The sequence below is a fragment of the Taudactylus pleione genome, unplaced genomic scaffold, assembly GCF_031769625.1.
Source record: "Taudactylus pleione unplaced genomic scaffold, aTauple2 ptg000387l, whole genome shotgun sequence".
Taxonomy (NCBI): Eukaryota; Metazoa; Chordata; class Amphibia; order Anura; family Myobatrachidae; genus Taudactylus; species Taudactylus pleione.
Window position 1 is genome coordinate 2,032,120 of NW_028284788.1, and position 25,262 is coordinate 2,057,381.

At 42.2% G+C, this 25,262-nt stretch overlaps 1 protein-coding gene across 2 annotated transcripts in view; it reads right to left on the minus strand.

Moving 5' to 3' along the window:
• The window catches only part of ELAPOR1 (endosome-lysosome associated apoptosis and autophagy regulator 1), a 529,163-nt gene that overhangs the window by 397,558 nt on the left and 106,343 nt on the right, over positions 1–25,262 (minus strand). For both annotated transcript variants that reach the window (XM_088445747.1, XM_088445746.1), the window contains one exon: positions 18,148–18,295. In XM_088445747.1, the coding sequence (XP_088301873.1) occupies positions 18,148–18,295 (148 nt within the window). The remainder of the gene's footprint in view (positions 1–18,147; positions 18,296–25,262) is intronic.

Consider the following 25,262-nt stretch of genomic DNA (forward strand, 5'->3'; position numbering starts at 1 on the left):
AGAGGGGCTTCAATCATCACTAGAACCACCAGTCATAAATAATATAGGCCAAGGCCTTAGCCTTTCCTTGCAACTTCGTGTAGTGAATGGCATATTGCCAATTTTTTGTTTCTCTAAAGCTGACTTAACTTTAGATTTTTTTTCTTTAACAGGGTAAAAGTTGATTTTTTTAGCCTGATTTTTTGGCCTGACTTAAGCCCTGGTACATCGACCTTCATAGATGACATCGACAGCCTTGCATCATCATCATGACTGCTGCCGGCAGCTACAAGACTGGTATGTGGATCCTGTCCTCCCATCATGTGACTGTCCTCAATACTCACTGCAGTCTTACAACAGTGACACCAAGCAATTATAGCGCAGCTAAGTTGCGGCTAATGCACACAACCAACCACACACACAAAAAAATTATTTTATTTTCACACTGGTGGTGTGGCAAGCTAACATGCACACACAAAAAAATTGTTTTTATTTTCACACGTGGTGTACACACAATTTTTTTTTTCACTGGTGGTGTGGCAGGCTAACAAGCACACACCAAAAATTGTTTTTATTTTCACACTGGTGGTGTGACAGGCTAACATGCACACACACAAAACAAATGTTTTTATTTTCACACTGGTGGTGTACACACAATTATTTTTTTTTTCTTTTCACTGGTGGTGTGGCAGGCTAAACGCACACACTAGAAAATTGTTCTTATTTTCACACTGGTTGTGTGGCAGGCTAACATGCACACACCAACATTTTTTTATTATTTTCACACTGGTGGTGTGGCAGGCTAACACACACACACACAAAAATTGTTTTTATTTTCACACTGGTGGTGTACACACAAAAAATTGTTTTTATTATTGCACTGGTGGTGTGGCAGGCTAACACGCACACACAAAAAAATTGTTTTTATTTTCACACTGGTGGTGTACACACAAAAATATTTGTTTTTATTTTTTCACTGGTAGTGTGGCATGCTAACACGCACACACCCAAAAATTGTTTCTATTTTTTCACTAGTGGTGTGGCTAACATGCACATACAAAATTTTTTTTTTATTTTTATTACACTGGGGGTGAAGAAGAGCACCCCTAATGGACAGAGCACCCACTGGACAACACAGCAGAACAGCCATCCAGCCCCTATGGACAACAGCCAGCCAGCCCCTATGGACTACAGCCAGCCAGCCCCTATGGACAGGACAACAGCCAGCCAGCCCCTATATGGATTAATATGGACAACAGACAGCCAGCCCGTATGGACAGGACAACCTCAAAACAGCCAGCCATCCCTTATGGACAACAGCCAGCCAGCCCCTATGGACAGGACAACAGCCAGCCAGTCCCTATGGACAACAGCCAGCCAGGGCCTGCTCCACCATTAGGCAGCTTTAGGCATCGGCCTAGGGTACAGGGATCTGGGGGGCGCCATAGAGGCTGCCTATCACAATACACAATATTAAGGGCGTCTCTGAGAGAGACATTCTTCTTGTTCTAAATGCAGATGGCAGCTGTGGACTTCTAAGATGCCATCTCCTCATTTTCAACTGAGGGGCTGGAAAGTGGGTCTTGGTAGTGGTGGGGTGCAGTTCAGTAGGCTGAATTGTTGCCTAGGGTGCTGGGAAACCTTGCACCGGCCCTGCAGCCAGCCAGTCCCTATGGACAGGACAACCTCAATTATGCACAACAGCAGCGCAGCACAGCTCCCAGCTCCTTCCCTCTTCACTCTCCACAGCCAGAATGAGAAAAATGGCGGTGATTGCGGGACCTTTATAGAATCCAAAACCTGCGAGAATCCAACAGCGGGATGATGACGTTTTGCCTCGTTTTGAGATCCGAGTCAGGCAGGAAGACCAGAGAAAACTCGGATCTGACTCATATTCCCTAAGTTTGGGTAGGTTTGGATCTCTGAGATCCGAACCCACTCATCTCTAATATGAACAGTGGTGTCCTATGGCGAGGAGAGAGGTGTTCTAACGGAGAATCCATGAGGAAAGATGGGGGATTCCTGTACGGCAGTGTGATTGACATGTAGTGACCAGACCATCCATTGTCGATATATGAAGCAGACTTACCATGAATGAAGATATGAAGGACATGTGTAACCACATATAAGTTGAGTATTGCTGCACCAATATACTGTATTTCTACCTCTGTTTTGTACTTTGATAATAAACTGCTGTTTGTTATACGTATCTTTACTCAATTATGTGATATTTCTTCACCGATAACCTTGTGTTACATACCCTCCAACTATACCGTTTTAGCCGGTACAGTACCATTTTGTAATGGTCTGTACCGGCAAACGGGGCTGTACCGTTTTGTACCGGGTTGGTACACTCACCAGATTTGTTAAGCAGCGCTGCTGGGACACAGGACTCCCGCAGCGCTGCTGAGTGACAGCCGACCTCTGTGCTTCTCTGCCCTGACCGCCAGCGCCGGTATACATACAGAACATGCAGTATATTTCTGCATGTTCTAAACTAGCCAGCGTCCGATGCCTCCAGCCCCCATGGACACGCCCCTTTACAGATTACCACGCCCCTTTATCTGCGGTCATGCCCCCCCATGTACCGGGTTCTTACTAGGAAATGTTGGAGGGTCTGGTGTTATAAACACCCCACTGGGAACATAAATGGCGTAGTCAATGGCAGGATATAGCTGCAAATATCGTAATTGAGTAATGTTACAATGTTGTTTTAGTGCACTGTTATAGTGCCATGTCTCAGACTGTTTTGTGTACATTTATCTCTGTATCAATACATGTGGGGGAGATGTGATCAGTTGCGATCACAGTGTATGTTATGTCTGTCCCAATAATTAGGTGGGGGAGGTGTGATCAGTTGCAAGATCACATTGTTTAATGTGCCTCTGTCCCAATGGATATGGGGGAGGTGTGATCAGTTGCAATTACAGTGCATGTTGCCTCTGTCTCAATAATTGATGATTGGGAGAGTTGTGATTTCACAGTGTACCTTTGTCTTACTATGAATGTAAAGGAGGTATCACATTGTATGTTTCTTCTGTCTCATGTTGGATCACATTTTGTAATATGATTTGACAGTCAGTATATGAGGGAGGTTACGTGATTACTTTAGTAGAAAAATCACAGTGTATGTGTGTATTATAATATTCCCTCTGTCTCATGAGAAATGAGAGAGGTTTTGTGATAAGAGAAAATCTCAGTGCATGTGTGTATTGTTGTATTACTGAAAAGACAAAATGGTTCTTAAGTACAAACAAAATTTTAAGCTTGCAAAGGTTAGAAAAGCAGTTGTTGAAATTATGAAGATATGTGAAAAAATTTCAGCAGAAATTAGATGTTGATATGAATCCACCTTATGTCGGGATGTCTGAATGTGGGGAATTGAGGCTGTCAAAAGAAGTAGATTTGGAGTCTTTAGAAGATACATTTATGTATTTATGTAAATTATGTATTTATCCTTGGCAATAATTGAAATGAGGTCAGAAGCGATATTTTTGTTCCTACTAATTCTGAGGTGTTAAGAAATTCCAGTGGGAGGGGGAGTGAGAATCATCACTGTCCAGAATTAGAAATGCATTTCACTAACACAGAGTCAAATGAGGTGGTAGTCCACACTGAGAGAACTTGTCAGGTAGAAATTAAGAAATGTTATTGCACTAAAAATGGTAAGATTTGGGCATGGTCTGACTGACAAACAGCCTGTTCCCGCTGACCCCTGCTGTTTCAAAGGGTCCTCTCCTCACATTTAGCCGCACGGGGCACCGCTGATCTCCTGGCTGGAACTGAGGAGTGCATTACATCTCTGGGGCCATTGCGACCTACTCCGCTTCCAGAAGCCCCGGCCTCGATTTTGGTGCTCGGCCCGACATTGCCGTGATCACCGCTGGATGCTACCACAACCTTCATACCCTACCTGGACCCTCACTGCCTGGCTGGAGACTTGGGTCAGGCAATCTATACCACCAGGGGACCCCTGGAAAGACCCGTGACCAGAGCCTCGAATTGCGGGAGGATGCCATTTTGGTTCCTCTGTCTTCCCCTGCATCACTGCCTCAGCTCCTGCCCTACTGCATAAGTGGCAATAGGAGACATTCTGCATTTCCTGGTCTCTCCAGCCCTGTGTCCCTCATTGCAGCACATTGCCTATGGCTGCACGCTGAGTCACTGCTTCTCCAACCACTAACACTGCCTGTAGCTTTAATTCATCTGGACCTGAAGCAGCTCCTAATCAAGTGTTATTTATACTGATCACTCAGTCCTGGACAGCTTCATTGCGTGTTGGGTGAGTCCTCACAATACACTGTTGCTTTCACCCTGTATGAATCAACCTATATCACTCAGAATGCACCACGTACATAGGGGTGGAAATATCGGTGACCAGCAAGTCTCCCTAGAAGTTACCAAGGGATACATATACAAGGGACATAGACTCCCCCTTGAGGATAATCGACGGTTGAAAAAAACAAGGATGGCTAATTCTCACTAGTTCAACTAGTAACTCCTGCTCCTGCGGATGCTTCCAGAGATGTACTAATACGACTCCAGTATTTCCACACTAAAGAAGAGATCCTTCATGCAGCAAGGGTAGCAGATTCTTCAGTAATGGGAAAGCTTCAAAAATTTGGTGACATGTCAGCTGCAATTCTGGCATTGAGAAGATCATTCCTTCCGGTAACCAAGGCACTCCAAAAAGCATCCATTAATTACTGCTGGGGCTTCCTCACAAAATTAATAATTTCAAGAAACAGCTCTGCCAAGGTCATCTTGGATCCAGCTGACGGTATCCAACTTTTGGTGTCATGGAACTTAGAAGATATCTCTCAGAAGATCCCAAACAACCTTCATGTTAACCAGGACTGGTCCTGATTGGTTCCTAAGTATTGATATCTTGTCCTCAAAGTTTTTCACATCTGTTATGACCTGAGATAAGTATATCTACTGTTTTAAGATGTTCCTTCTGTGTGAAACCCCGGATACTAGTTGATAAGATCTTTGCTATGATACCATATATAATTCATAGGGGCAGAAAAATGGTATGCAGCATATTAGTTAAGTCATCTAGTCATGCAGATATGAACATCTTATCCTCTTTATCCTTGTCTTCCTAGTATACATAATGGGTGTGTATTTACTTTTCATTTCTAGTATATTTTCATATATTGTCCTTCTAAGTTATGTTTACTGTTTTATATTTTCTATTAAGAGCACTGATTTATTAGGTTTGTGTAATAAGATTCTGGGCGATGGGGGTTATTCGCCCTATTGGCCACTTACACCAATGTACCACCTATAGAGGTGGTCCTTGATAGTCCCTCTTAGGCACTATTTTCTCCCTATTTCTTTTTTTCTACCCTATCTTTATTATGTTGGTACAACAGTTATCCAAGTTTTTGTTTTGCGTGATACACAATCTTTGTCCAATTGACATCATGGTTTAGATAAGTCAATCTCCAGCATCCTGTTTCTCCTTCCAAATGGTTAAGGTACTCTCTATAAATGTAAAATGTCTCAACTCTCCCAATAAAAGAAGACTTGTATTGAGACATTTCGCCAAATGTAAAGCCCATATACAGTGCATCCGGAAAGTATTCACAACGCTTCACTTTTTCCACATTTTGTTAAGTTACAGCCAAATTCCAAAATGAAATAAATTAATTTTGTCCTCACAATTCTACACACAATATACCAAAATGACAATGTGTAAAATGTTTTTTATGCAATTTTTGCAAATTTTATACCACAAACCACAAAAGGCCTATTATGCTTTGTGCCTGGCTGATGCAAAGGACTATGAAAAGCTAAAATGGGAGATCCTAACTCACTTGAGGGTCACCTCGTTTGTTTGTGCCCCACCGAGTCCACCGTTGGGAATTCCAAATGGAAAAGCCTCCATGCTCACAGATGCATGACCTCGTCCATGTAACCACAAAATGGCTACAGCCTGAGATGCTGACAGGACCACAGATCGTCACTGGTAAGACTGTTCCAGGGGAGAAGGGTGCTGGGCAATGAAATGTACTTAAGACTGAGGGTGTGAAACCTGGAGATAGGCCAGCCAGGCCAGAACGGTTCCTACCCCGTAAAAGACTAGATTATAATGTGATTCAGTGTTTCCGATGTGGTTGTTTCACCCATATTGCGGCTAATTGTTCACTTACCTCTGAACCTATGCAATGTGATACTGCTCATATCAACCACAGGATGTCTTTCTTTGCACAGCCAGCCTGTACTGCTGACCGGCTGGGACAGATAAGCACTTGTGTGTACTCACTGTAGAATGCAACCGAGTAGAGGCTCTGTTAGATTCTGGTTGCCTGGTTACACATATGAAAGCTGAACTGGTGAATGCCTTGAGGCGTAGGGGGAAAATTGTTGGTGTGACCTGCATACATGGGGACACTAGGTATTATATTACTGCAGAAGTGAACATTGAGACAGCATGTGGTTCCGCGATAGTCTCTGTGGGTTTGGTACATGGCTTAATGTATGATGCAATATTGGGGAGAGACTTTGCTCACTTCTGGAGGTTGTGGGAAAGCCGATTTTGCACAGAGGTAAATCACCCTGACCCATTTGAGAAGGTTACCGGTGTATTAGCAGAGGAAGTTTCTTCAGAGTCAGAGATGTTCCCTTTTTCTAGTATGATTGGCGAACTAGAGAATGCGGAGCATGATGGTGGCTCGCCAAGTGGTGTGGGAGGTGGGAAGTGTTGTTGAGCTAGTTGATCGTCTGCCAGAGAGAATGTCAAAGTGATCGATGGTAAACCCCTAGACCCTGATAGTCCTTTGTCATATCCTCACATGGCAGTATGTCAGGATTTTTGTATCAGGTGACTAAGAAAGGGGAAGATATTGTGGAACAATTAATAGTTCCCAAAAGCATACAGAAAAACAGTGTTAGATCTGGCTCATGGTCATATAACGGCAGGTCACCTAGGAGTAGAGAAAACCACTGAGCGAATTTTGCAGAGGTTTTTCTGGCCCGGGGTCCATAAAGAGGTATCTGACTATTGTGCATCCTGCCCTGAATGTCAGTATCATGCTCCAAGACCACATTTTAAAAGTCCACTAGTCCCATTACCCATTATTGAGGTGCCATTTGAAAGAATAGCTATGGATTTGGTTGGACCCTTAATGAAGTCTGCCCGGGGCCATCAATATATTCTGGTGATAATGGATTATGCTACCAGGTACCCGGAAGCGATACCGTTGCGCAATATGTCAACCAAGACCATTGCTAGAGAGTTAGTCCATGTCTTTAGCAGGTTGGGAATACCCAAGGAAATACTGACTGACCAAGGTACCCCATTTATGGCAAAAGTCATTAAAGAGTTGTGCCACCTGTTAAAAATTGAACAGATAAGGACTTCGGTCTATCACCCCCAAACCGATGGGTTAGTCGAGAGGTTTAACAAGTCATTAAAACATATGCTAAGAAAAGTAGTCGACAAAGATGGTAGAGATTGGGATTACTTGTTGTCTTATTTGTTGTTGGCCATAAGAGAGGTTCCTCAATCCTCCACCGGGTTTTCACATTTCGATTTTTTATATGGCAGACACCCAAGGGGGTTACTAGACATTGCCAAAGAGACGTGGGAGGGGCGGTCCAGTCCATATAAAACCATTATTGAGCATGTTTCCCAAATGCAATAAAGAATTGCTGCTGTGGTTCCGATAGGGAGAGAGCACTTGGAATGGGCCCAACAGGCACAGCAGAGGGTATACAACCACAATGCTCGGTTACGCGTCTTTGCTCCTGGGGACAGAGTGTTGGTGTTGGTTCCCACAGTAGAAAGTAAACTTTTGGCTAAGTGGCAAGGACCCTTTGAAATTTTAGGAAAAGTGGGGCAAGTTAATTACAAAGTCTACCAGCCGGGCAAAAGAAAGCCAGAACAAATATATCATGTAAATCTTAAAATAAAACCCTGGAAGGATAGAGCAGCTCTGGCAGCTGTCCGATCCCCTCCAGTAAACTCAGGGCCCTTGGTTCCCGAAGTGACAGTGGCAAAAACCCTGTCAGCAGTTCAACAGCAGGAAGTGAAGGAATTTCTGATCAGAAATAGGGTACTGTTTTCTGACATACCAGGAAGAACCACGGTCATTAAACATGACATAATCACTGACCCAGGGGTTAAGGTTAACCTAAAGCCCTATAGGTTACCAGAAGCCCAAAGAGAATCAGTATCGAAAGAAATTAAAAAAATGTTAGAGTTGGATGTAATTGAAGAATCGCATAGTGAGTGGTCAAGTCTCATTGTGCTTATTCCAAAGCCCAATGGGAGTGTGCGTTTCTAATTCATCGAGATCAGGTAGGATTTGTATTAGGATGCCAAGCCTCGGACAATACGAGGAAGGTGATTAATATTATAGAATCCTTTTCAAACCTCAACAAACCTCTCCTTCTATCATTAGACGCCGAAAAAGTGTTCGATACACTGAATTGGAGATACCTAAAGGCTGTCCTGGGAAGATTTGGAATCAAGGGTAGACTGTATAGAACATAGATTCTTGCTCTATATTCTTCCCCTTCGGCCAGAGTCTATGTCAATGGTATACTGTCTTCCCCATTTATGATTACAAATGGCACTCATCAAGGGTACCCTTTTCCCCTCTGGTGTTCGCCTTAGCCATTGAACCCTTAGCCGAGGTCATTAGGATGGACCATTAAATTTCGGGCCCCATACTATTTAATAGAATTTACAAAACAAGTTTATTCGCTGACGATGTATTATTAACCATCACAGACCCTCTTACCTCCTTACCAACCTTACATGCTATACTAGAAAAATATTCGGAAGTTTCATATTATAAACTAAATTGTTCCAAAACACAGGCACTCCCTATCAACTTTCCCCAATGTTTATTAACCTACCTTAAAGCAAATTATTCCAATTCCTGGCAGGATAACTCCATTAAATATCTGGGAATTCTTTTAACACCCACTATTAACAGTTTAATACCAACTAACTACCTACCATTATTACGGAAATTATCTCTAATAATGACTGACTGGATGATGTACAATATCTCATGGATGGGTAGAATTTCCGCTTTAAAGATGGTTGTATTACCAAAGTTAATTTATCTATTCCGAACATTACCCATTTCTGTACCGAAATCCATTGTCAATAAGTTTCAAAAGCTCTTTAACAACTATATTTGGAAAGGCAAAAAACCAAGGTTAGCGAGGAAAACTTTGTCTCTTCCAAAATCGTAAGGGGGTCAGGGGTATCCAGACTTAAAGTGCTATCAATTAGTGTCGCTTTTATCACAATTGACTTATTGGTTCTCCAAAGAGAATGTAATGCCTTGGGTTCAGCTTGAGCGTGACAAGGTTTTCCCATTTCTGCTCAATGACTGTCTCTGGCTACCTACAAATGTTAAAATACCATGGATAGAGACATCCACGGCAGTTTATATGTCTCGTAAGGCCTGGCTAGAAATGGTAAAAATGACCTCAGGTATTAATCTCCCCTCCTCCAACTTTACACTAGAGGGAATAGCTACACTAATCCCCAACCTAACTCTTGTAACATGGAAAACACAAGGTATAATCTCCCTCAAAGAGATTACAGCATCAGGTGTTCTCCTACCCTACACTCAAATCAATATGCAATTTAACACCTCTTTTAGAGCATTTTTATAAGTACCTACAAATTAGACACTGGTTAAATAGTATAACCCCAGTTTCACATACTGTTCATAGACTCCCTCAGTTTCTACACAATCAACTGTATAAAACAAATACCACAGGATGTATCACATGGTGGTACTCCTACCTAATAACCCCTGCAGAATTTAATAAAATCACAGCACTACGAAGATGGGAGACTGGCCTCTCTTGCTCTTTTTCAGAAGAAGGCTGCCATTTAATATTCCGAACTGGTTATAAACTATCTAAATGTATTTCGCATTTGGAACAATTCCATAGATTGCTCCATCGTCTATATTTTACTCCTATACTACTACATAATATTTCACACTCCCAATCCAATTTATGCTGGCGGAACTGTGGACATGTAGGCTCCTTATTCCACATATTTTGGTTTTGTCCTCACATTACAAAGCTGTGAAAATTGTATTCATCTTAATTTCTACAATTCTAAAGATTTCTATTGCACCACACCCTGTGCTGGCTATTTTCCACTTATATAAAGGAAACTTGACAGAAAATGACCGATACATAATGGGTCATATCCTTATACCAACTAAGATAATGATAGTCCAATTCTGTAGATCCCCTATAATCCCTACGTCGGCGGCTATAGAGAAAAATGTTCAACATCATTGTGAGTTTGAGATGGAGGGGATACTTTATTCCTCCTCGGCCTCAAATTCGCTGATTAAGTGGTTGGGTTGGTCAGTATATTGGACTTCCAAACCCAAACCGAGCTTCAGCTCACTGAAAAGCAGTGGGTAGTGGTTGACCATTTGGCGTTATGGAAAGAATTGACTACCTTGATCTAAACATTTTACATTCTGGGAAATTATAATGTTTAAGCTTAGTCTTACTTCATCAAGGGCGGCTTGAACCATTTCTTTATTTTGTATGCTGTATATTGGATAATATATATAGCTGATAAAGTTGGGTTTGTAACTGTGTACTTACTCTATATCTTAAATTATGTTAATGTTTAGATGCTTTATATATCGCAACCATTGTAACCCTAACTCCCTTTCTCTCCCTCTTTTTATTTCTGTACCCTAAACCTACTCCCCCAAACTTTTGAATCAATAAAAATCTAATGGTTTTTTTTTAAATGAGAAGATTGAGGAAACATCTATTGCAATTGATGATTATGTTTCACCTGCCAATTGTGTACAGGAGGGTGTGGGGTGGGAACACACTGATATTGATCTATGATGTGCATACACCCACGACATGACATCCCTTCGTTCGGTATGCCGGGCGTCGGTCTTCCGGCGTCTGTTTAATGACTGTCATTAGTACCACGCCGGGATTAGAAAGTCTGGAAGCTGGCGGTCGGCATTTAGACCGTCGGCTTCCAAACTACATCCCGATGGAACGGTTATATAAGAAGATCATATCTGGTACACAAACACAAACACTTGGGGGCATATCCAATTAATTGTCGGGCTGGACGGGATTCAATTAGCGGGGATTCCACGCACGGGTATCCTTGAGTCCCCGCTGATTGACTTTACCTCGCACCTCATGTAGGTGCGAGGTAAAATCAGCGTGAGGCCGCCCTATTCGGCCTCGCGCAAGAGGGTATTACGCAGTTCTCGCGGAATCAGTGTGTTCTCGCGTGGGAGTCCTGGTCTAGTGACGCAGGGAAATAGCTATTTAATTGCTAAACCCCGCATCGCAGGACTTTTGCCTGTCAATTAGCCGCGGGTGAAATCCCTCAGCTAATTGGATATGCCCCTTATTATAAGGTTGTTTTAAACAGAAATGTTTAATGATAACTTGTAATAGAAATAGAGACAGGTGTAATGGTGCCTACACACATAGCGATTTTTTACGTGATTTGGCTAATTTTGACGAATCGTGATGACAAATTGTATAAAATATGGCCAAATCATGAGTTTTCACTCACGATCACGATGCCAATGCGCGTCCCCGCTCGTTGTACATCGCATCTTCAGATCTGCCATGCTGTAGGGCAGATTTGCCAATCTGGCACACTATGTGGTGCCGATCATGAGTACTTTTTACTCACGATGTATCTCACGATTCATCGTACATCGCGGAATTTGACAGACAGGACCCTGGACACGCCCATCCCCCATCTTGTGCTGCAGCGTGAATAGAAGGAGAAGGAAGCACAATTGGGAGCCTGCACACTGAAGTCTGGATTTCAGGACTTTGGTGAGTATTGGTACTGTATTAATGAAACCCCACTGCCCACCAATGTGTGCCACCCACCTATGAATGCAAGACCCAGGCACCACCCACCAGAATGAGGCAGATGGTGGCTGGGTCATGCATTAACCTCCCATGCCCACCTATGTGTGCCACCCACCTATAAATGCATGACCCAGTCACCACCTGCCAGAATAAGGCAGGCAGTGGCTGGGTCATGCATTAACCTCCCATGCCCACCACTGTGTGCCACCCACCTACCCAACAATGTGTGCCACACAACTATAAATGCATGACCCAGTTACCACCCACCTAAATGAGGAGGGCAGTGGCTGGGTCATGCATCAACCTCCCATGCCCACTAATGTGCGCCACCCACCTACCCACTTACTGGCCACCAATGTCATGGGCTACCTAATAAATAACTAGAAAACACTCCAAATATATGAAAATGTAAAAAACAAATATATTACAACAAGATAAACAAATACATTAACAACCTAAACAATTCTATTACAACAACAAAAAAAATATATTTCAACAGCATAATCAAATATATTACCTTTATTTATGTTGCTGTAATATATATTTGTTTATAATGTTGTAATATAACATCATAAACAAATGTATTGCAACAACATAAACAAATCTATTGCATAAACAGAAATATATTAAAAACCTGTAAAAAAATGAAATTAAAATACAAATAAAAACAAATTACATTTTGTAAAATAAAGAAAACATTAAAATAGAAATAAAAACACATTACATTCATGTTTAAAAAAAAACATTGCAATACAAATAAATACACATTACATTCCTGTAAAAAAAAAAACATTACAATACAAGAAGAAAGTGGACAATTCTAAAAGCTCCAGAGCAGGCACTGACGATGTGTTTCATCCAATGCTGTGGTACTATCACTTGATAAGCTTCATCAGCGATCAGGAGACACAACGCCAGTCTGACATCCTGATGGCCAAGCGAGAGTGAGAAGAGGCGGCAGTAGCGAGTGGACCGTCAGAGGATTTTTTGGTAAGTAGAGACACAGTTCATAAACCAAAACATTTTAGATCAATCCCAATTGTCCACTATAGTCAGTTATCTCACAGATAGTACTCCTGCCATGGCACCACACTTGGTCTGTTGAAATAGGCCATATACTCCTCCCTCACTTCTTTGGCATTTGTGCTGTTGATGTTGTTAAAATTGGTGGTGCAGACACTGATGTAAACTGGGCAATCTCCTCCGGATGTCCTGCATCTTCTGGTCTAGCTGTGACTGGTCCTCGTTGGGTAGTCTTTCTTCGCAGAAAGTTATGCAGCACACAGCATGCCATCACGACCCAGTCTATTTTGTCCACACGTAGGTTTATGGTGGTGTGGAAAATGCGGAACCGGTTACTCAGTATTCCAAAAGCATTTTCCACAATGCGCCGTGCACGGTATAGGCGGTAGTTGTAGATCCTCTTCTGTCTGGTCAGGCCCCTCTGTGCCAATGGCTTCATCACATGTTCATGTAAAGCAAAAGCCTCGTCTGCACTGAAAACATAATTTAGGCCATGCTATATCTCGTCCAGTGACGGCAAGTTGGTGAGTCTCTGGTAGAATGCCGTCTGTTTGAAGGACCCATCATCCAAAGCACAGCCATTCTTGCCAACATCCACAAACAAAAATTCATAGTTGGCATTCACCACTGCCATGAGAGTGATGCTGAAAAAGTGTTTGTAGTTGTAGTAATATGATCCGGTGTTGGCAGGTGGGTTGATGCGGATGTGTTTTCCATCGATGGCTCCTCCGCAGTTAGGGAAATTCCAACGTTGTTCAAACTCTTCAGCAATGCTCTTCCACTCCTCCACGGTGTTTGTAAACTAGAAAAAAATAAAAAAATGGGTTAAAACATGACTTTTCTCCATTTTTTTCCTATATAGACTCCCACCGAAGAGCCTGATATGTCCTCCATGCTGGACCTAAGTTTGATCAGGGACAGCGAGGTGGAAAATTCTTCCCCAGTGAAAACAAGCATTCAACCGCCCCCCATCATGTTCCACACCTCCCCAATGAAAAAAAAAAACAGGAGAAAAAGCAGCAGCAGTACTCAGAACAGGAGGAAATATTTCTGCAACAAGCAGAACGCATCCTTCAGAAACCGTCAGATGACATTGACGATTTCACAGCGCATATTAACAGTAGAATGTGAAAAATGGATGACCCAACATTAAAAAAATTCCCACAGTCTCGTGTATGAGCTATTAATTAGCATACGCAATAGCAATTTACACGACTCAGCTTACATTGTAGACCCACTTCTATATTTGCCTGCCCCAATCGCATATGTGAGGCCCCCCCAGCCAAGTTGGAGGTTACTCCCCCACCCAGTACCCCACCCACAAGCCAGATCATTTATAGTGCTCTGCTGGAGTCAGAGGAAGATTTGCCCCATCACTCGTAATTTTTAGGTATTTTTTTTTATTATTGTTGCCTATACGATCACCAAATTGTATCACTCCCAATAGGTGCTGTTTTATGGTATACAGTGGTGATGACGCTGTTTGGACAAGGTCACTACACACATGGCGCAAGTACAGATTGATGGAAGCCGAGGCAACAATCTGTACTTGTGCCATGTGTGTATTGGCCTGTTCAAACTGGCGTCTGACCCACCATATAACATACAGCAGCCTACCTATTGGGATTGATAAAATTTGGTGATAAAATGCTGTTTTCTACATTTTATATACATAATGTGAAATTGATATATTAAAAAAAACACCCAAAAAAATATTTAATACTGTGCAGTGTTGTTGGCACAGTTTTTTTTTATGCAGCCTTATTGGCTGACAACACAGAGTGAAAACAAAACCCACAAATAAAATGTTATTTAATACTGTGCAGTGTAGTTGGCATAGTCTTTTTAATGCAGCCTTATTGGCTGTCATCACAGTTATATAAAGAGTTAAAAAGAAAATTAAAAAAAAACCAAAAACTTTCTTTCACAAGAAACAAACGTGTAGTGTGTTTTTTTTTTCTTACCTTGCAATACTGGTACTGCAGCACTTTAACGATAGCCTTGCAGGTCTCCGGGATGATGACACCCAAGGACTGAGGGGAGATGAGGGTCCCAAACTTCAGGTCTTCCAGTGACCTTCCTGTAGCCAGGTACCTCAGGGTAGCCACCAGTCTCTCTTCAGCAGGGATTGTCCTCCGCCACTTTGTGTCCTGCCTCCAGATGTGGGGGGTCACCATACTCAGCAATTCCTGGAAAAGTGGCTTCATCCATGCACAGGTAGTTTCAGTAGTCATCCAGGTTGTTATCCTTGAACTCCATCAGCAGGGATATGTGAGAGCAGGTATCCCTTTGCAGCAGCCACTCCTTGGTCCAGCATGCTCTTCTCCTCCTTCGCTGGGCCCTCTTCTGAATCACCTTGACCCCAGCTTGGATGACCAAAACTTTATACTGATCGGGACGCATCAGCACAGAATTCAGGAACAGGATAGAATGCAGGTAGCACACACTTGCAGGTAGAAGACACTCTGTAAAAGGCAAGCCAAATACAAAGCAGAGCACAGTAGCAATGTACAGGGTTCAGCAGGTATACACCTAACCTCACTAGTAGCAGAGCAGAATGTGCACAGGGTTAAAATTGCGCCTGCTTTTTATACCCCCTTGCTAGCCCCATCCATTATTTAAATTTCCCACCAATCGTGAGGATCCTCGTGTGCTGTGTGGTAAACTCACGATCTATCGGGCACGATCTCACGATTTGGACTTCCGACACGATTCACAAACTGGCAGATTTTTTTTACCTAATCGTGCTCACTACTGCCGGGGAGTTCCCGGGGAGAGCTCAGGGGAAATCGTACATGATGTCGGATCGTCAGCACATCGCTATGTGTGTAGGCACCGTAAGAGACGTTTACAGTAGAATAAGGAAATGTTTCTTTTGTTTGTTGTTATGATTTATTTCACACTGTATATTTGTCTAAGCCAACAGGTTGATGAGATGAGAACCTCACTGGAGATGAGAACTTGAGATGACAATGTGTTGCAGAGATGGGATTCCTTAGACAGAGATATAAGATCTGATGGCACAATTATTACATCTATAGTTATTATGCCAAACTGAACTTGAGCCTTTACATTGGTTGGATACACATATCAAGACTTTCAAGATTTCAGTAAACTGAACTTGATATTTAATAGAAATTTATGTGATCCTAGTGGGTTATACTGTATAATGTATGTTATATGTGTCATGCAAAAATTAGAGGGTGGTATGTGATAGGTTTAATATTTTAATTTCTACATGTTTTTAAGCATGTTTCAAGCAGTACCATTCATGTTTATTTTTAGAGAATGGTCAACTGTTAGGTCAAGTAGGTTGAGCAGGACATTAAGGGACCTAGATACAGTAGTGAGCTCATTTGAAACAGTTGTTAATAGAAGTACTCTATATGGTGTGGGCAAACCACATACAGGATTGTGTGGTCAGCACAATAAGGATATATGAACAGTGGTGTCCTATGGGGAGGAGAGAGGTGTTTTAACGGAGAATCCATGAGGAAGGATGGGGATTCCTGTACTGCAGTGTGATTGACATGCACTTGTGCTGAGATGCCTACAAGAGTGACCAGACCATCCATTGTCGATATATAAAGCAGACTTACCATGAATGAAGATACTGTATGAAGGACATGTGTAACTACATGCTGCACCAATATACTGTATTTCTACCTCTGTTTTGTACTTTGATAAAAAAAACTGCTGTTTGCGTATCTTTATTCAATTATTTGATATTTCTTCACAGATAACCGTGTGCTATAAACATCCCACTGGGAACAATTATTTTGCGTAATTTCAGTATTAGGCTGTGCTTTGTGGTCCCACATTAGAACTATATTTTTTTCATTAAAATTTGTTGAGCCTAAATGTATTAATTTGGAATCTCTGGGACAGGGGCAACGAAAGGAGCCCTTTCCAGTGATCAGTGGGAAGTAAAGTGATCATATATGCGATCACTTTTCTTCCTGCTTTTCACTTCAGCTGCACTATCGCTCATGCGCTGATGTCCCTTAGTACATGTGCAAGCAGGCAGCATCGGGGAGTGATCCTTCAGATCTCTCTCCTGAAGAAATCTGCTAGAGGTAGCACATAGGCTATAATAAGCTAATGCCATCTTCAAATGGCTTAAGCTGCCATGGCAAAGCTCTGTAATGCAAAGTGAGCCAATTCAACAGTTTAGCAGCAGCATAGAAATATGGAGGCTGCTGTTGGAAAAGGAGGGACCACAGTAGATATCAGAGCTATTTGCTGCGGTCCATCCTTCCTACATCCTGGATATCTCTAATTTTTGCGGGGATATACCGCAAATATACTTTAATAAATATGCCCCATTGTGATCTACTAGCCATGAATCTTGGAACTGTTGATCATTTACATGATTAGGGATATAGGGCCCAATTTAGACCAGGACACTAAGCTGCGGATGCACGCTATGGGCGATTGTTGCCCATCTGCGCATGTGTATGTGGCAAAAAACGCATGTGTGAACCAGTCACTGCATCGGGGAATTGCACACAGACTGGACGCCACTTTGATTGACAGAATGTGCCATTTGTGGGTGGTAATAGGGGAAGGTGTTTGTGAACGGGGGAGTGGTGCTGCAAACGCAGGCGTGTCTGGGCATCAAAACGGAGTGCATAATTAGCATGGAAGGTCATTGTACACGTCCCTTGGTTGTATTTCAACCTGCAGTGATCGCAGTGCTTGCGGCTGGGTAGCATCTACCTCAAGCATTGTGTGCAGCTCCGATGGCTCTTGAGGGTTCTGAATAATCATACACTTCCTGGAGATGACGTGTGTTAAGAAAGAAAAGTGGGTGTGTTTAGACCGGCGTGCGCTCACTCTGCCATCACTCTCTAAGACATAGAGGGCGTCCTTACACAGACAGTGCGATAGCAGAATTTGCATACCTGGCCCCTTTTGGCTGCGAGAGAGCGCAGCTTAGCATCCGGGTCTGAATCGACCCCATAGAGTCAGCATTATACCACAATGACCTTAAGTTTATACATATGATAAATTATAATTTCTGTAAGTACCCTATAAGGGGAATATATGGGTGTTATACTATACCTGTTACTAGTAGTTAGGTATGATTCTCCATTTGACCATTATGGAGCTGTTTACAAATCTAGGTTTCACAGAGGCAATGTCTTGGATCTAATGGAATCTTAACTCAAAAACAATGTTGTTGTCTAGACATAATCTCTTATTTCATGTTCATTGAACACCTCATTCATCAGTGCTTTTTGGCAATAATTACTTTGTCTAATGGATACTCACAAAGAACTCAAATTCAATATTACTGTCAGGGTACAAATATTCAAAGCTTATGGTCCCCTCCTGTTTCAAGTTGATTGAATACATTAAAGTCGCTGAGCATTCATCAGTGTTTGATGCGACATATTCACCACGGGCTTCCCATTGTGACCTTGAGAAAAGAGACACGAGAGAGTATACGCATTAGGGAGTATAGGTAAACATAAAAGTGGGCTGCAGACAAGGGCAGATCTAGACTGTTTTTTAGGAGGGCGATTTAATGATTAATCCTGACTCCTCCTCTTAACTGTCCTGGCAAAGCCTCTTTCTGGTCTCAACTATACCCCCCTCCTTTTTTTTCTTGGTGGTTACATGGATTATTCCAATGTATATATATTTTATATGTAAACACTCTGCGTACATATACACTGATAAATGCATCTATACAAACTTTACAAAATGACAGTGTACAGTAAGGAACAATGATAAGTGCAGAGCTGCTTGGCACTGGCATACGCCAGGACATCCAGCCATTGGCATCTCCTCTCCAGCGAGGTGCAGGAAGTTCCCCATTCACAATGCCTGGGTGACACTGCACCAGACCCAGTTGAAGCACAGGAAGGCACCTTTAGTCAGGTGCCAGACCCAGCAGGTGCCCAGATCTGTGGTTACTTACCTGTGTGAGGCAGAGCATATCTGATGTCGGGTGTACAGAGAAAAGGTGTATAAGTGTGGCCAGTGAGAGAAAGAAAGGACAGAATCATGCCCATCTCTGCTAACTGCAGCTGAGCAGCTCGGAACTCCTTGAGTAAAGCTTTCAGTATCCCCTGCAGGGCCGGATTAAGGTCTGTAGGGGCCCCTGGGCAACAAACTTGTGGGGGCCCCTATATACCACCATTTCTCGTCACCCTAGGATTTTTTTTCTTTCTATTCACCTTAATGCCCCTCTTGCAATGCCCACTGTAGAAGTGCCCCTTATGCAATGTCCCCAGTAATGGTCCCCCCTATGCAGTGCTCCTTATGCAGTGCCCCCTGTAGTAGTCCTCCCTATGCAGTGGCCCCTGTAGTAGTCCTCCCTATGCAGTGCCCCCTGTAGTAGTGCACCCTATGCAGTGCCCCAGTATTGGTTTTCCCTATGCAGTGCCCCTTATATAATCCCCACAGTAGTGGTCCCCCCTATACAGTCCCCCCAGTAGTTTTCCCCCTATGCTTTGCCCTCAGTAGTAGTTCCCCTATGATTTGCCCTCAGTAGTAGTTTCCCACTATGTATTGCCCCCAGTAGTACTCCACCCCTATACAGTGCCCCCAGTAGTAATCTCCCCTATGCAGTGTCCTTTATATAGTTGTATTCCCCCGAAAGCATTGCCACCAGTAGTAGTCCCCCCCTATACAGTGCCCCCAGAAGTCCCCCCATGCTCTGCCCCCAGTAGTAGTCCCCCCTAATACAGTGCCCCCAGTAGTAGTCCCCAAATGCTATTCCCCCATTAGTAGTCCCCCCCTATACAGTGCCCCCACTAGTAGTCCCCCATGCTCTGCCCCCAGTAGTAGTACCCAGGTATACAGTTCCCCCAGTAGTAGCCCCCCCCTATGCATTGCCCCTAGTAGCACACCCTCCCTATACAGGAACGCCTGTAGCGCTCCCCTCTATGCAGTTACAGTGCTGCCCCACACACACAAAAAGAAAAAAAAAAAAAAAACTTACCTGAATCCCCGTTCCTGACGCGAGTCCCAGCTCTTCTGTTGCACAGATGGGAGAGACGTCAGCGTCATGATGTCTCTCCCATCATCACCAGCTGCAGGGGGGAGCTGGAAGGCGGAGCTCACGAATGAGCTCCAGCCGGCTCCCTCAGCTGACGAAGCAGCCAATGAAAGTCTGTGTGACTCTCATTGGCTGCTGTAACATACACACAGCTGCCGCCGCCGGCTTTGTGTATGTCACTGTGTAGTGTGGCCGCGCTCACTGTGCGGTCTACACTACACTAGTGGAGGGGACACTAGCGGCGGGCGCAGACAGTGCACCGCTGCTAGTGGGGGCCCCTCCTTGTGTGGGGGCCCAGGGACGATCGCCCCCCCCCTTAATCTGGCCCTGATCCCCTGCACTCAGACCGTGTCTGGCTTGTACATGAGCTGACCTAGGTTGGGAGTTGGCTGCATGGAGGATTCAGGAATAACTTTTTTGAAACTTCAGCTCTCTCAGGCACCCAAATGCCCCCACCCCTCCAATCTCAATCACAATCTAATTTAAAAACTCCCTATTAGAGCTGAGGATGTACAAATAAGGGGAAGGAGAATGACGGACCTTAACCTTCCAGTGCATGTTAGGATACAGAGAGAAATGATCAAGGTTGGACTGTGCTAGGAGATGCAATCGCAGCCCTCCCCCTGGATCTTACATTTTGGGCCAATAAGCGGAGGCTTTTATAAGCCGCCACTTAATAAATAAGCCACATGGTCTTCTGAAGTATAAAAAAGGACATGGCAAAGTCTGACGTTATTTGGATAAAGTACCAGTGTGTGTAACTTTACATTTGGTTGTCTAAATAATTCACCTGTTGCCTTTATGTATCTATATATTATAGTCTATAAAGTTTGACTAAGTACTATATCGCACCTTATTAATACCCATTCTCCACCAGCTCAGATCTGATGCAAAAATCCTTTTTACTGCATCACACAATGTCATAACAAACTGTCTGGCTTAAACTCCATTTCACAATTCCACTGGTACCTATTGTTCTACTCCAATAGAACATATCAACAGGTGCCTATATATCCTGCATGTGAATCATACAGTCCTGCATTTGGATCAGCATACTGCATGCAATGTGCAGCAGCAGCCAGCATGAACTTCATGAAACTGAGAATTGTACCACATGGAAGTTCGCTTTGGAGATGCAGCTGAAGTGTGAGCAGCTGTGGAAGACCACAACTAATCCAGAAAAACATTTACTCCATAATTTATAGGAAAGTGTCAGCATATAGCATGTGGGTAGCCCTGTAGAAAGTATATGAAGACAAAGGTCTCATGAGGATGATACATTTGAGATGTACACTGAACGGTACCAAATTGAGTGGATGCAAATACAGGAATGACTATATTGATAAGATGATGTCTTTATCTCTGCAGCTAACAAGTAGTCCAATATGACTAAACAGAGATTGTGAGAATTAAACTGTTGCATTTCCAGGAATGCGTATTAATTGAAAAAAGTGCAGAGAATTCTGTATTACACACAAGGAATAGCAAGCTCAAAAAGGCCCAAGTATAGGTGTTTTTTATGTGAAAATGTAAACACAAGGCCTCAGATGTGAATGCTGCACAAAAAAAGAAGCGTGACAAAAAAAAATTAGTCAGTCCTAGTGTCACAGACAGTCACAGAAGAGACTGTTCATATATAGAGTAGACTCAGGAGCAACACTTAAATTGTAACCAGAAGTGGTTTACATTACTAACTACTGTAGGTGTGATCCTATAAAGATCAGAGGAATTGGGAACAAGGTCCTTACAGCCATGAAAGTCGGGACAATAACAGTTAGAATAATAGGTGCAACCAAAATCATAAATATAAAAATCATAAATATTCAGGTTGTTTTATTTGTTATACCAAAGATCGGGACAAACCTCGTTGTTATAAGTATCGCAGAGAAGAACGGAAAAAAATTTAAGTTTGCAGATGGCAAATGTGTTGAGCAAAATAGAAGAGGATCTGTGATAGCGGCAGCAACCCGATGCTAACAACTGTATGTCCTAGACACAGAAGAGTGTTGTGCAATGACGGCCTCTGATTCAAATCAATCTGTGGAACTCTGGCACAGACAGCTAGGTCATCTGGTGTGATAATGTTCAGAAGCCCCTTGTTGGAATGATGACAGGAATAACCATGAGTAACACCGACAAACCGACATTCAAGTTGTATAATGGATAAGCAAGCACATTGTCCCTCTCCAAAAGCAGCAACCAGTGCTGAAGCACCCCTAGCATTAGTACATACAGATGTGTGTGGCCCAATGGAGGTGAAATCGATAAATGGGTACAGATTACATTTAAGAATGTTACACATTTACTTCATCAAAGAGCAAAGAAATAGTTACAGTTACAAATGACAAGAGATCAGTAAATCTGAAACTGATCAGAAGATAAAATTCTTGATATCTGACAATAATTAAGAATATGAAAATATGAGCATAACAACATTTCTAAAGAACTATGGAATTGAGCATCAACTAAAAATTGCATACACACCAGAACAAAACTGTGTAAAGGGAACATGCCAACCACACAATTGTGGATAGAGCTACATCTATGCTGCTTGACGCCAACTCACAGTCTACCTAAAGAACTGTTCACCCACTGTTGCAGTACAAGGTAAACTCCATTAGAAGCGTGGTCTGGAACTAAGCCAAGCATCAATCATCTCAGATTATTTGGATGCCCACATACCTAAGGAGAAACAATGCATGCTAGAGCCCAAACTATGGAGTGTATCATTCTTAGATATTGTCATGAAGGATACAGACTTTGGGACACCACAAACAAAAAGCTCATAAAGTCAAGAGACATTATATTCCAAGAAACAGCACCAACTAAGATAAAGCTGAAACAAGAACTACAGAACAAGTTTGTTACTTTGGATATGCCAGCAGCAGAAAGCATGTCTGAACCCGAAGATGAAAATACTGATTCAACAACAAAGTAGAAGTTCTGAGAGAAAAAACAAGGGTAAATTATCCAAGAGATATTATGAAGAATTTGCTAACATCACATTTTGTAAACCTCAAAGGGCAAAATTTACTAAGCAACAAATTCTAAACCCCAGTGGTTTGGTGGTTTTGCTATCTGCAGATTTACGAAGGCCAAAACCATTGCAAAACCACCATCAAAACACATTTTAGAATAGAATAGAACAGGGCTTGGGCTAAAATTACTAGGCAGTGGTTTCGGTGTCATTTAGAAACCGCCACCAAACCTTCGGGGTTTAAAACCCACCATCAAGCCGCTACCAAACCACCGAGGTTTAGAACCTGCCGCTTAGTAAATTTTGACCAAAATGTCCAGGAAGCAGAGTCAATCCCCAACTAGGAAGAATGGAAATCAGACAAAGAGGTGGCTTCTGTCAATGACAAAGGTACGGGGACTATAGTAAACAAGCCAAGTCACTGCAAAACAGTCAAAAATAAATTGATCTTTAGTTCAGTAAAAAGCTGAATGCTGACAGAACCATTGCCTGTTATAAAGCCGTCTCATCGTGAAGAACACAGACATCTGGGACAGATTACGGTGAGATCTAGTAAACTGTGTTTACTAAAGAAAGATTTGTATGACGAAAAGCAAAGTTGTCATTGCTGGTACATTAAGATAGATGTTGTACTATGTGAAATTGACTTTGTACTGTATGTTCAAAGACTGATCATTGTTTCTACCACAAGTACATAGAGTTGAAACTATCCATCATTGTAGTATACGTGGATGATCTGTTACTAGCAGGCCAAGAACAGCACATGACAAGTGTCAAGAGCAGAATTTTAAGCTAAAAAATCCTGGCCTGCACATCACTTGCTAGTCCTAAGAATTTCATAGAGTTTAGAAACAGTAACAATCACTATTGATCAATAAACATACATAGAAGCAATACTTGAGATGTATAAACTGTCAAATGCAAAACTAATGTCTACTCCCAGTGATAAAAGCACTAAACTAAGCAAAACCATATTACCCACAAGTGTTGCAGAGTTAGAAGACATGAGAGATGTACCCTATCAAATGCTTTTGGAAGTATAATGTATGCCAGTGTACCAACTCGTACAGATATCCCACATGCTTTGAGCTGGGTGAGCCAATTTGCTATCAACCTAGGAAAGGAACATTGGACAGCAGTTAAAAGAATCTTCAGATTCTTGAAAGGTTCTTCTACCTTAAAGCTAGAATTTTCCAAATCTGGAAATTACACAGTGAAATCTTTCTGTGATGCCAACTGGGGATCAGATGAGGATGACCTTTGTTGCAAAATAGGATATCTATTTGTGTAAGCAGGAGCAGCCATCAGCAGGACAAGTAGCAAGCAACCTACTGTAGCCCTATCCACCACTGTGTCAGAATATATAGCATTTAGGAAGCACTATTACTAAAAGAGACTCTGAGGTATATTTGCTAAAGGTCAATTTTAATCGATTTTGATCAATTTAATATTGATGAAAATCAATCAACATCGATGTTGTGTTTCTATGGCTAACTCACACATTAACTAATGCTTAAAAAATCAAATAAAAAATTGTTAGTAAATGTGTGATTTATCCCCAGAAACATCGATGTTAATCGAATATTATCTCTTTCCATGAGCTAGTGGAGAGTGGAGCTATTAGTGTTACCTTTGTAGCAAGTGAAAATGAACCTGCATATATGTTCACAGAGCGACTAATAACACATTTACTAAGTATGTTCAGAGGGAAATGTGGACTGAAAAGTATGTGATGTTGATTGATATATTTTATTCTTTTTTAAAAAAAACATCTGTTTATTAAGATTTTTTCACTTTTTACAGTGAACATTTAAACATACAGAATATAATATAAACATTACATTGAGAGATAGGGCATTGGTATCGATATTTCAGATACAAAGAAGCCATGACCTAAGGAGGTAGTCAGATTAACATAAAACATCAAAATATTTGTAAATACACTATTCCCTATGGTATGTCGGGATATCTTATGAATACCCTTAAATTGCTGGAGATAAATAATCGCTGTCCAGACAACAATTGTGGTTCCAACGCACAAAAAGTTCTTATTGCAATAAAAGAAAGTTACACACTTTCATCTAGCACAATTAGCGCAAAAGACAATTAAATACAGGATATATGATACAGCTCAATACATACGCATGCGCACTGGTCCCAGCATACAGTCATCAGTCCAGAATCCTGTGGTCATCCAAGAAGAATGGCTGTATACCCTCCCAGAACAAAGAAACTTGTTAACGGGTTTCAATTGGGTCTTGCTCGTGGACATTCTGGCATGATGCAGGTCATTGGACAGTTCATATAGCATCACTAGGGGTATGTCCCAGTTCCTCAGATGTTGCTTTGTGTGGTTTTCCCACCGAAGAACTGGTTTAAACTAGTAAAAAACACTTCATACAG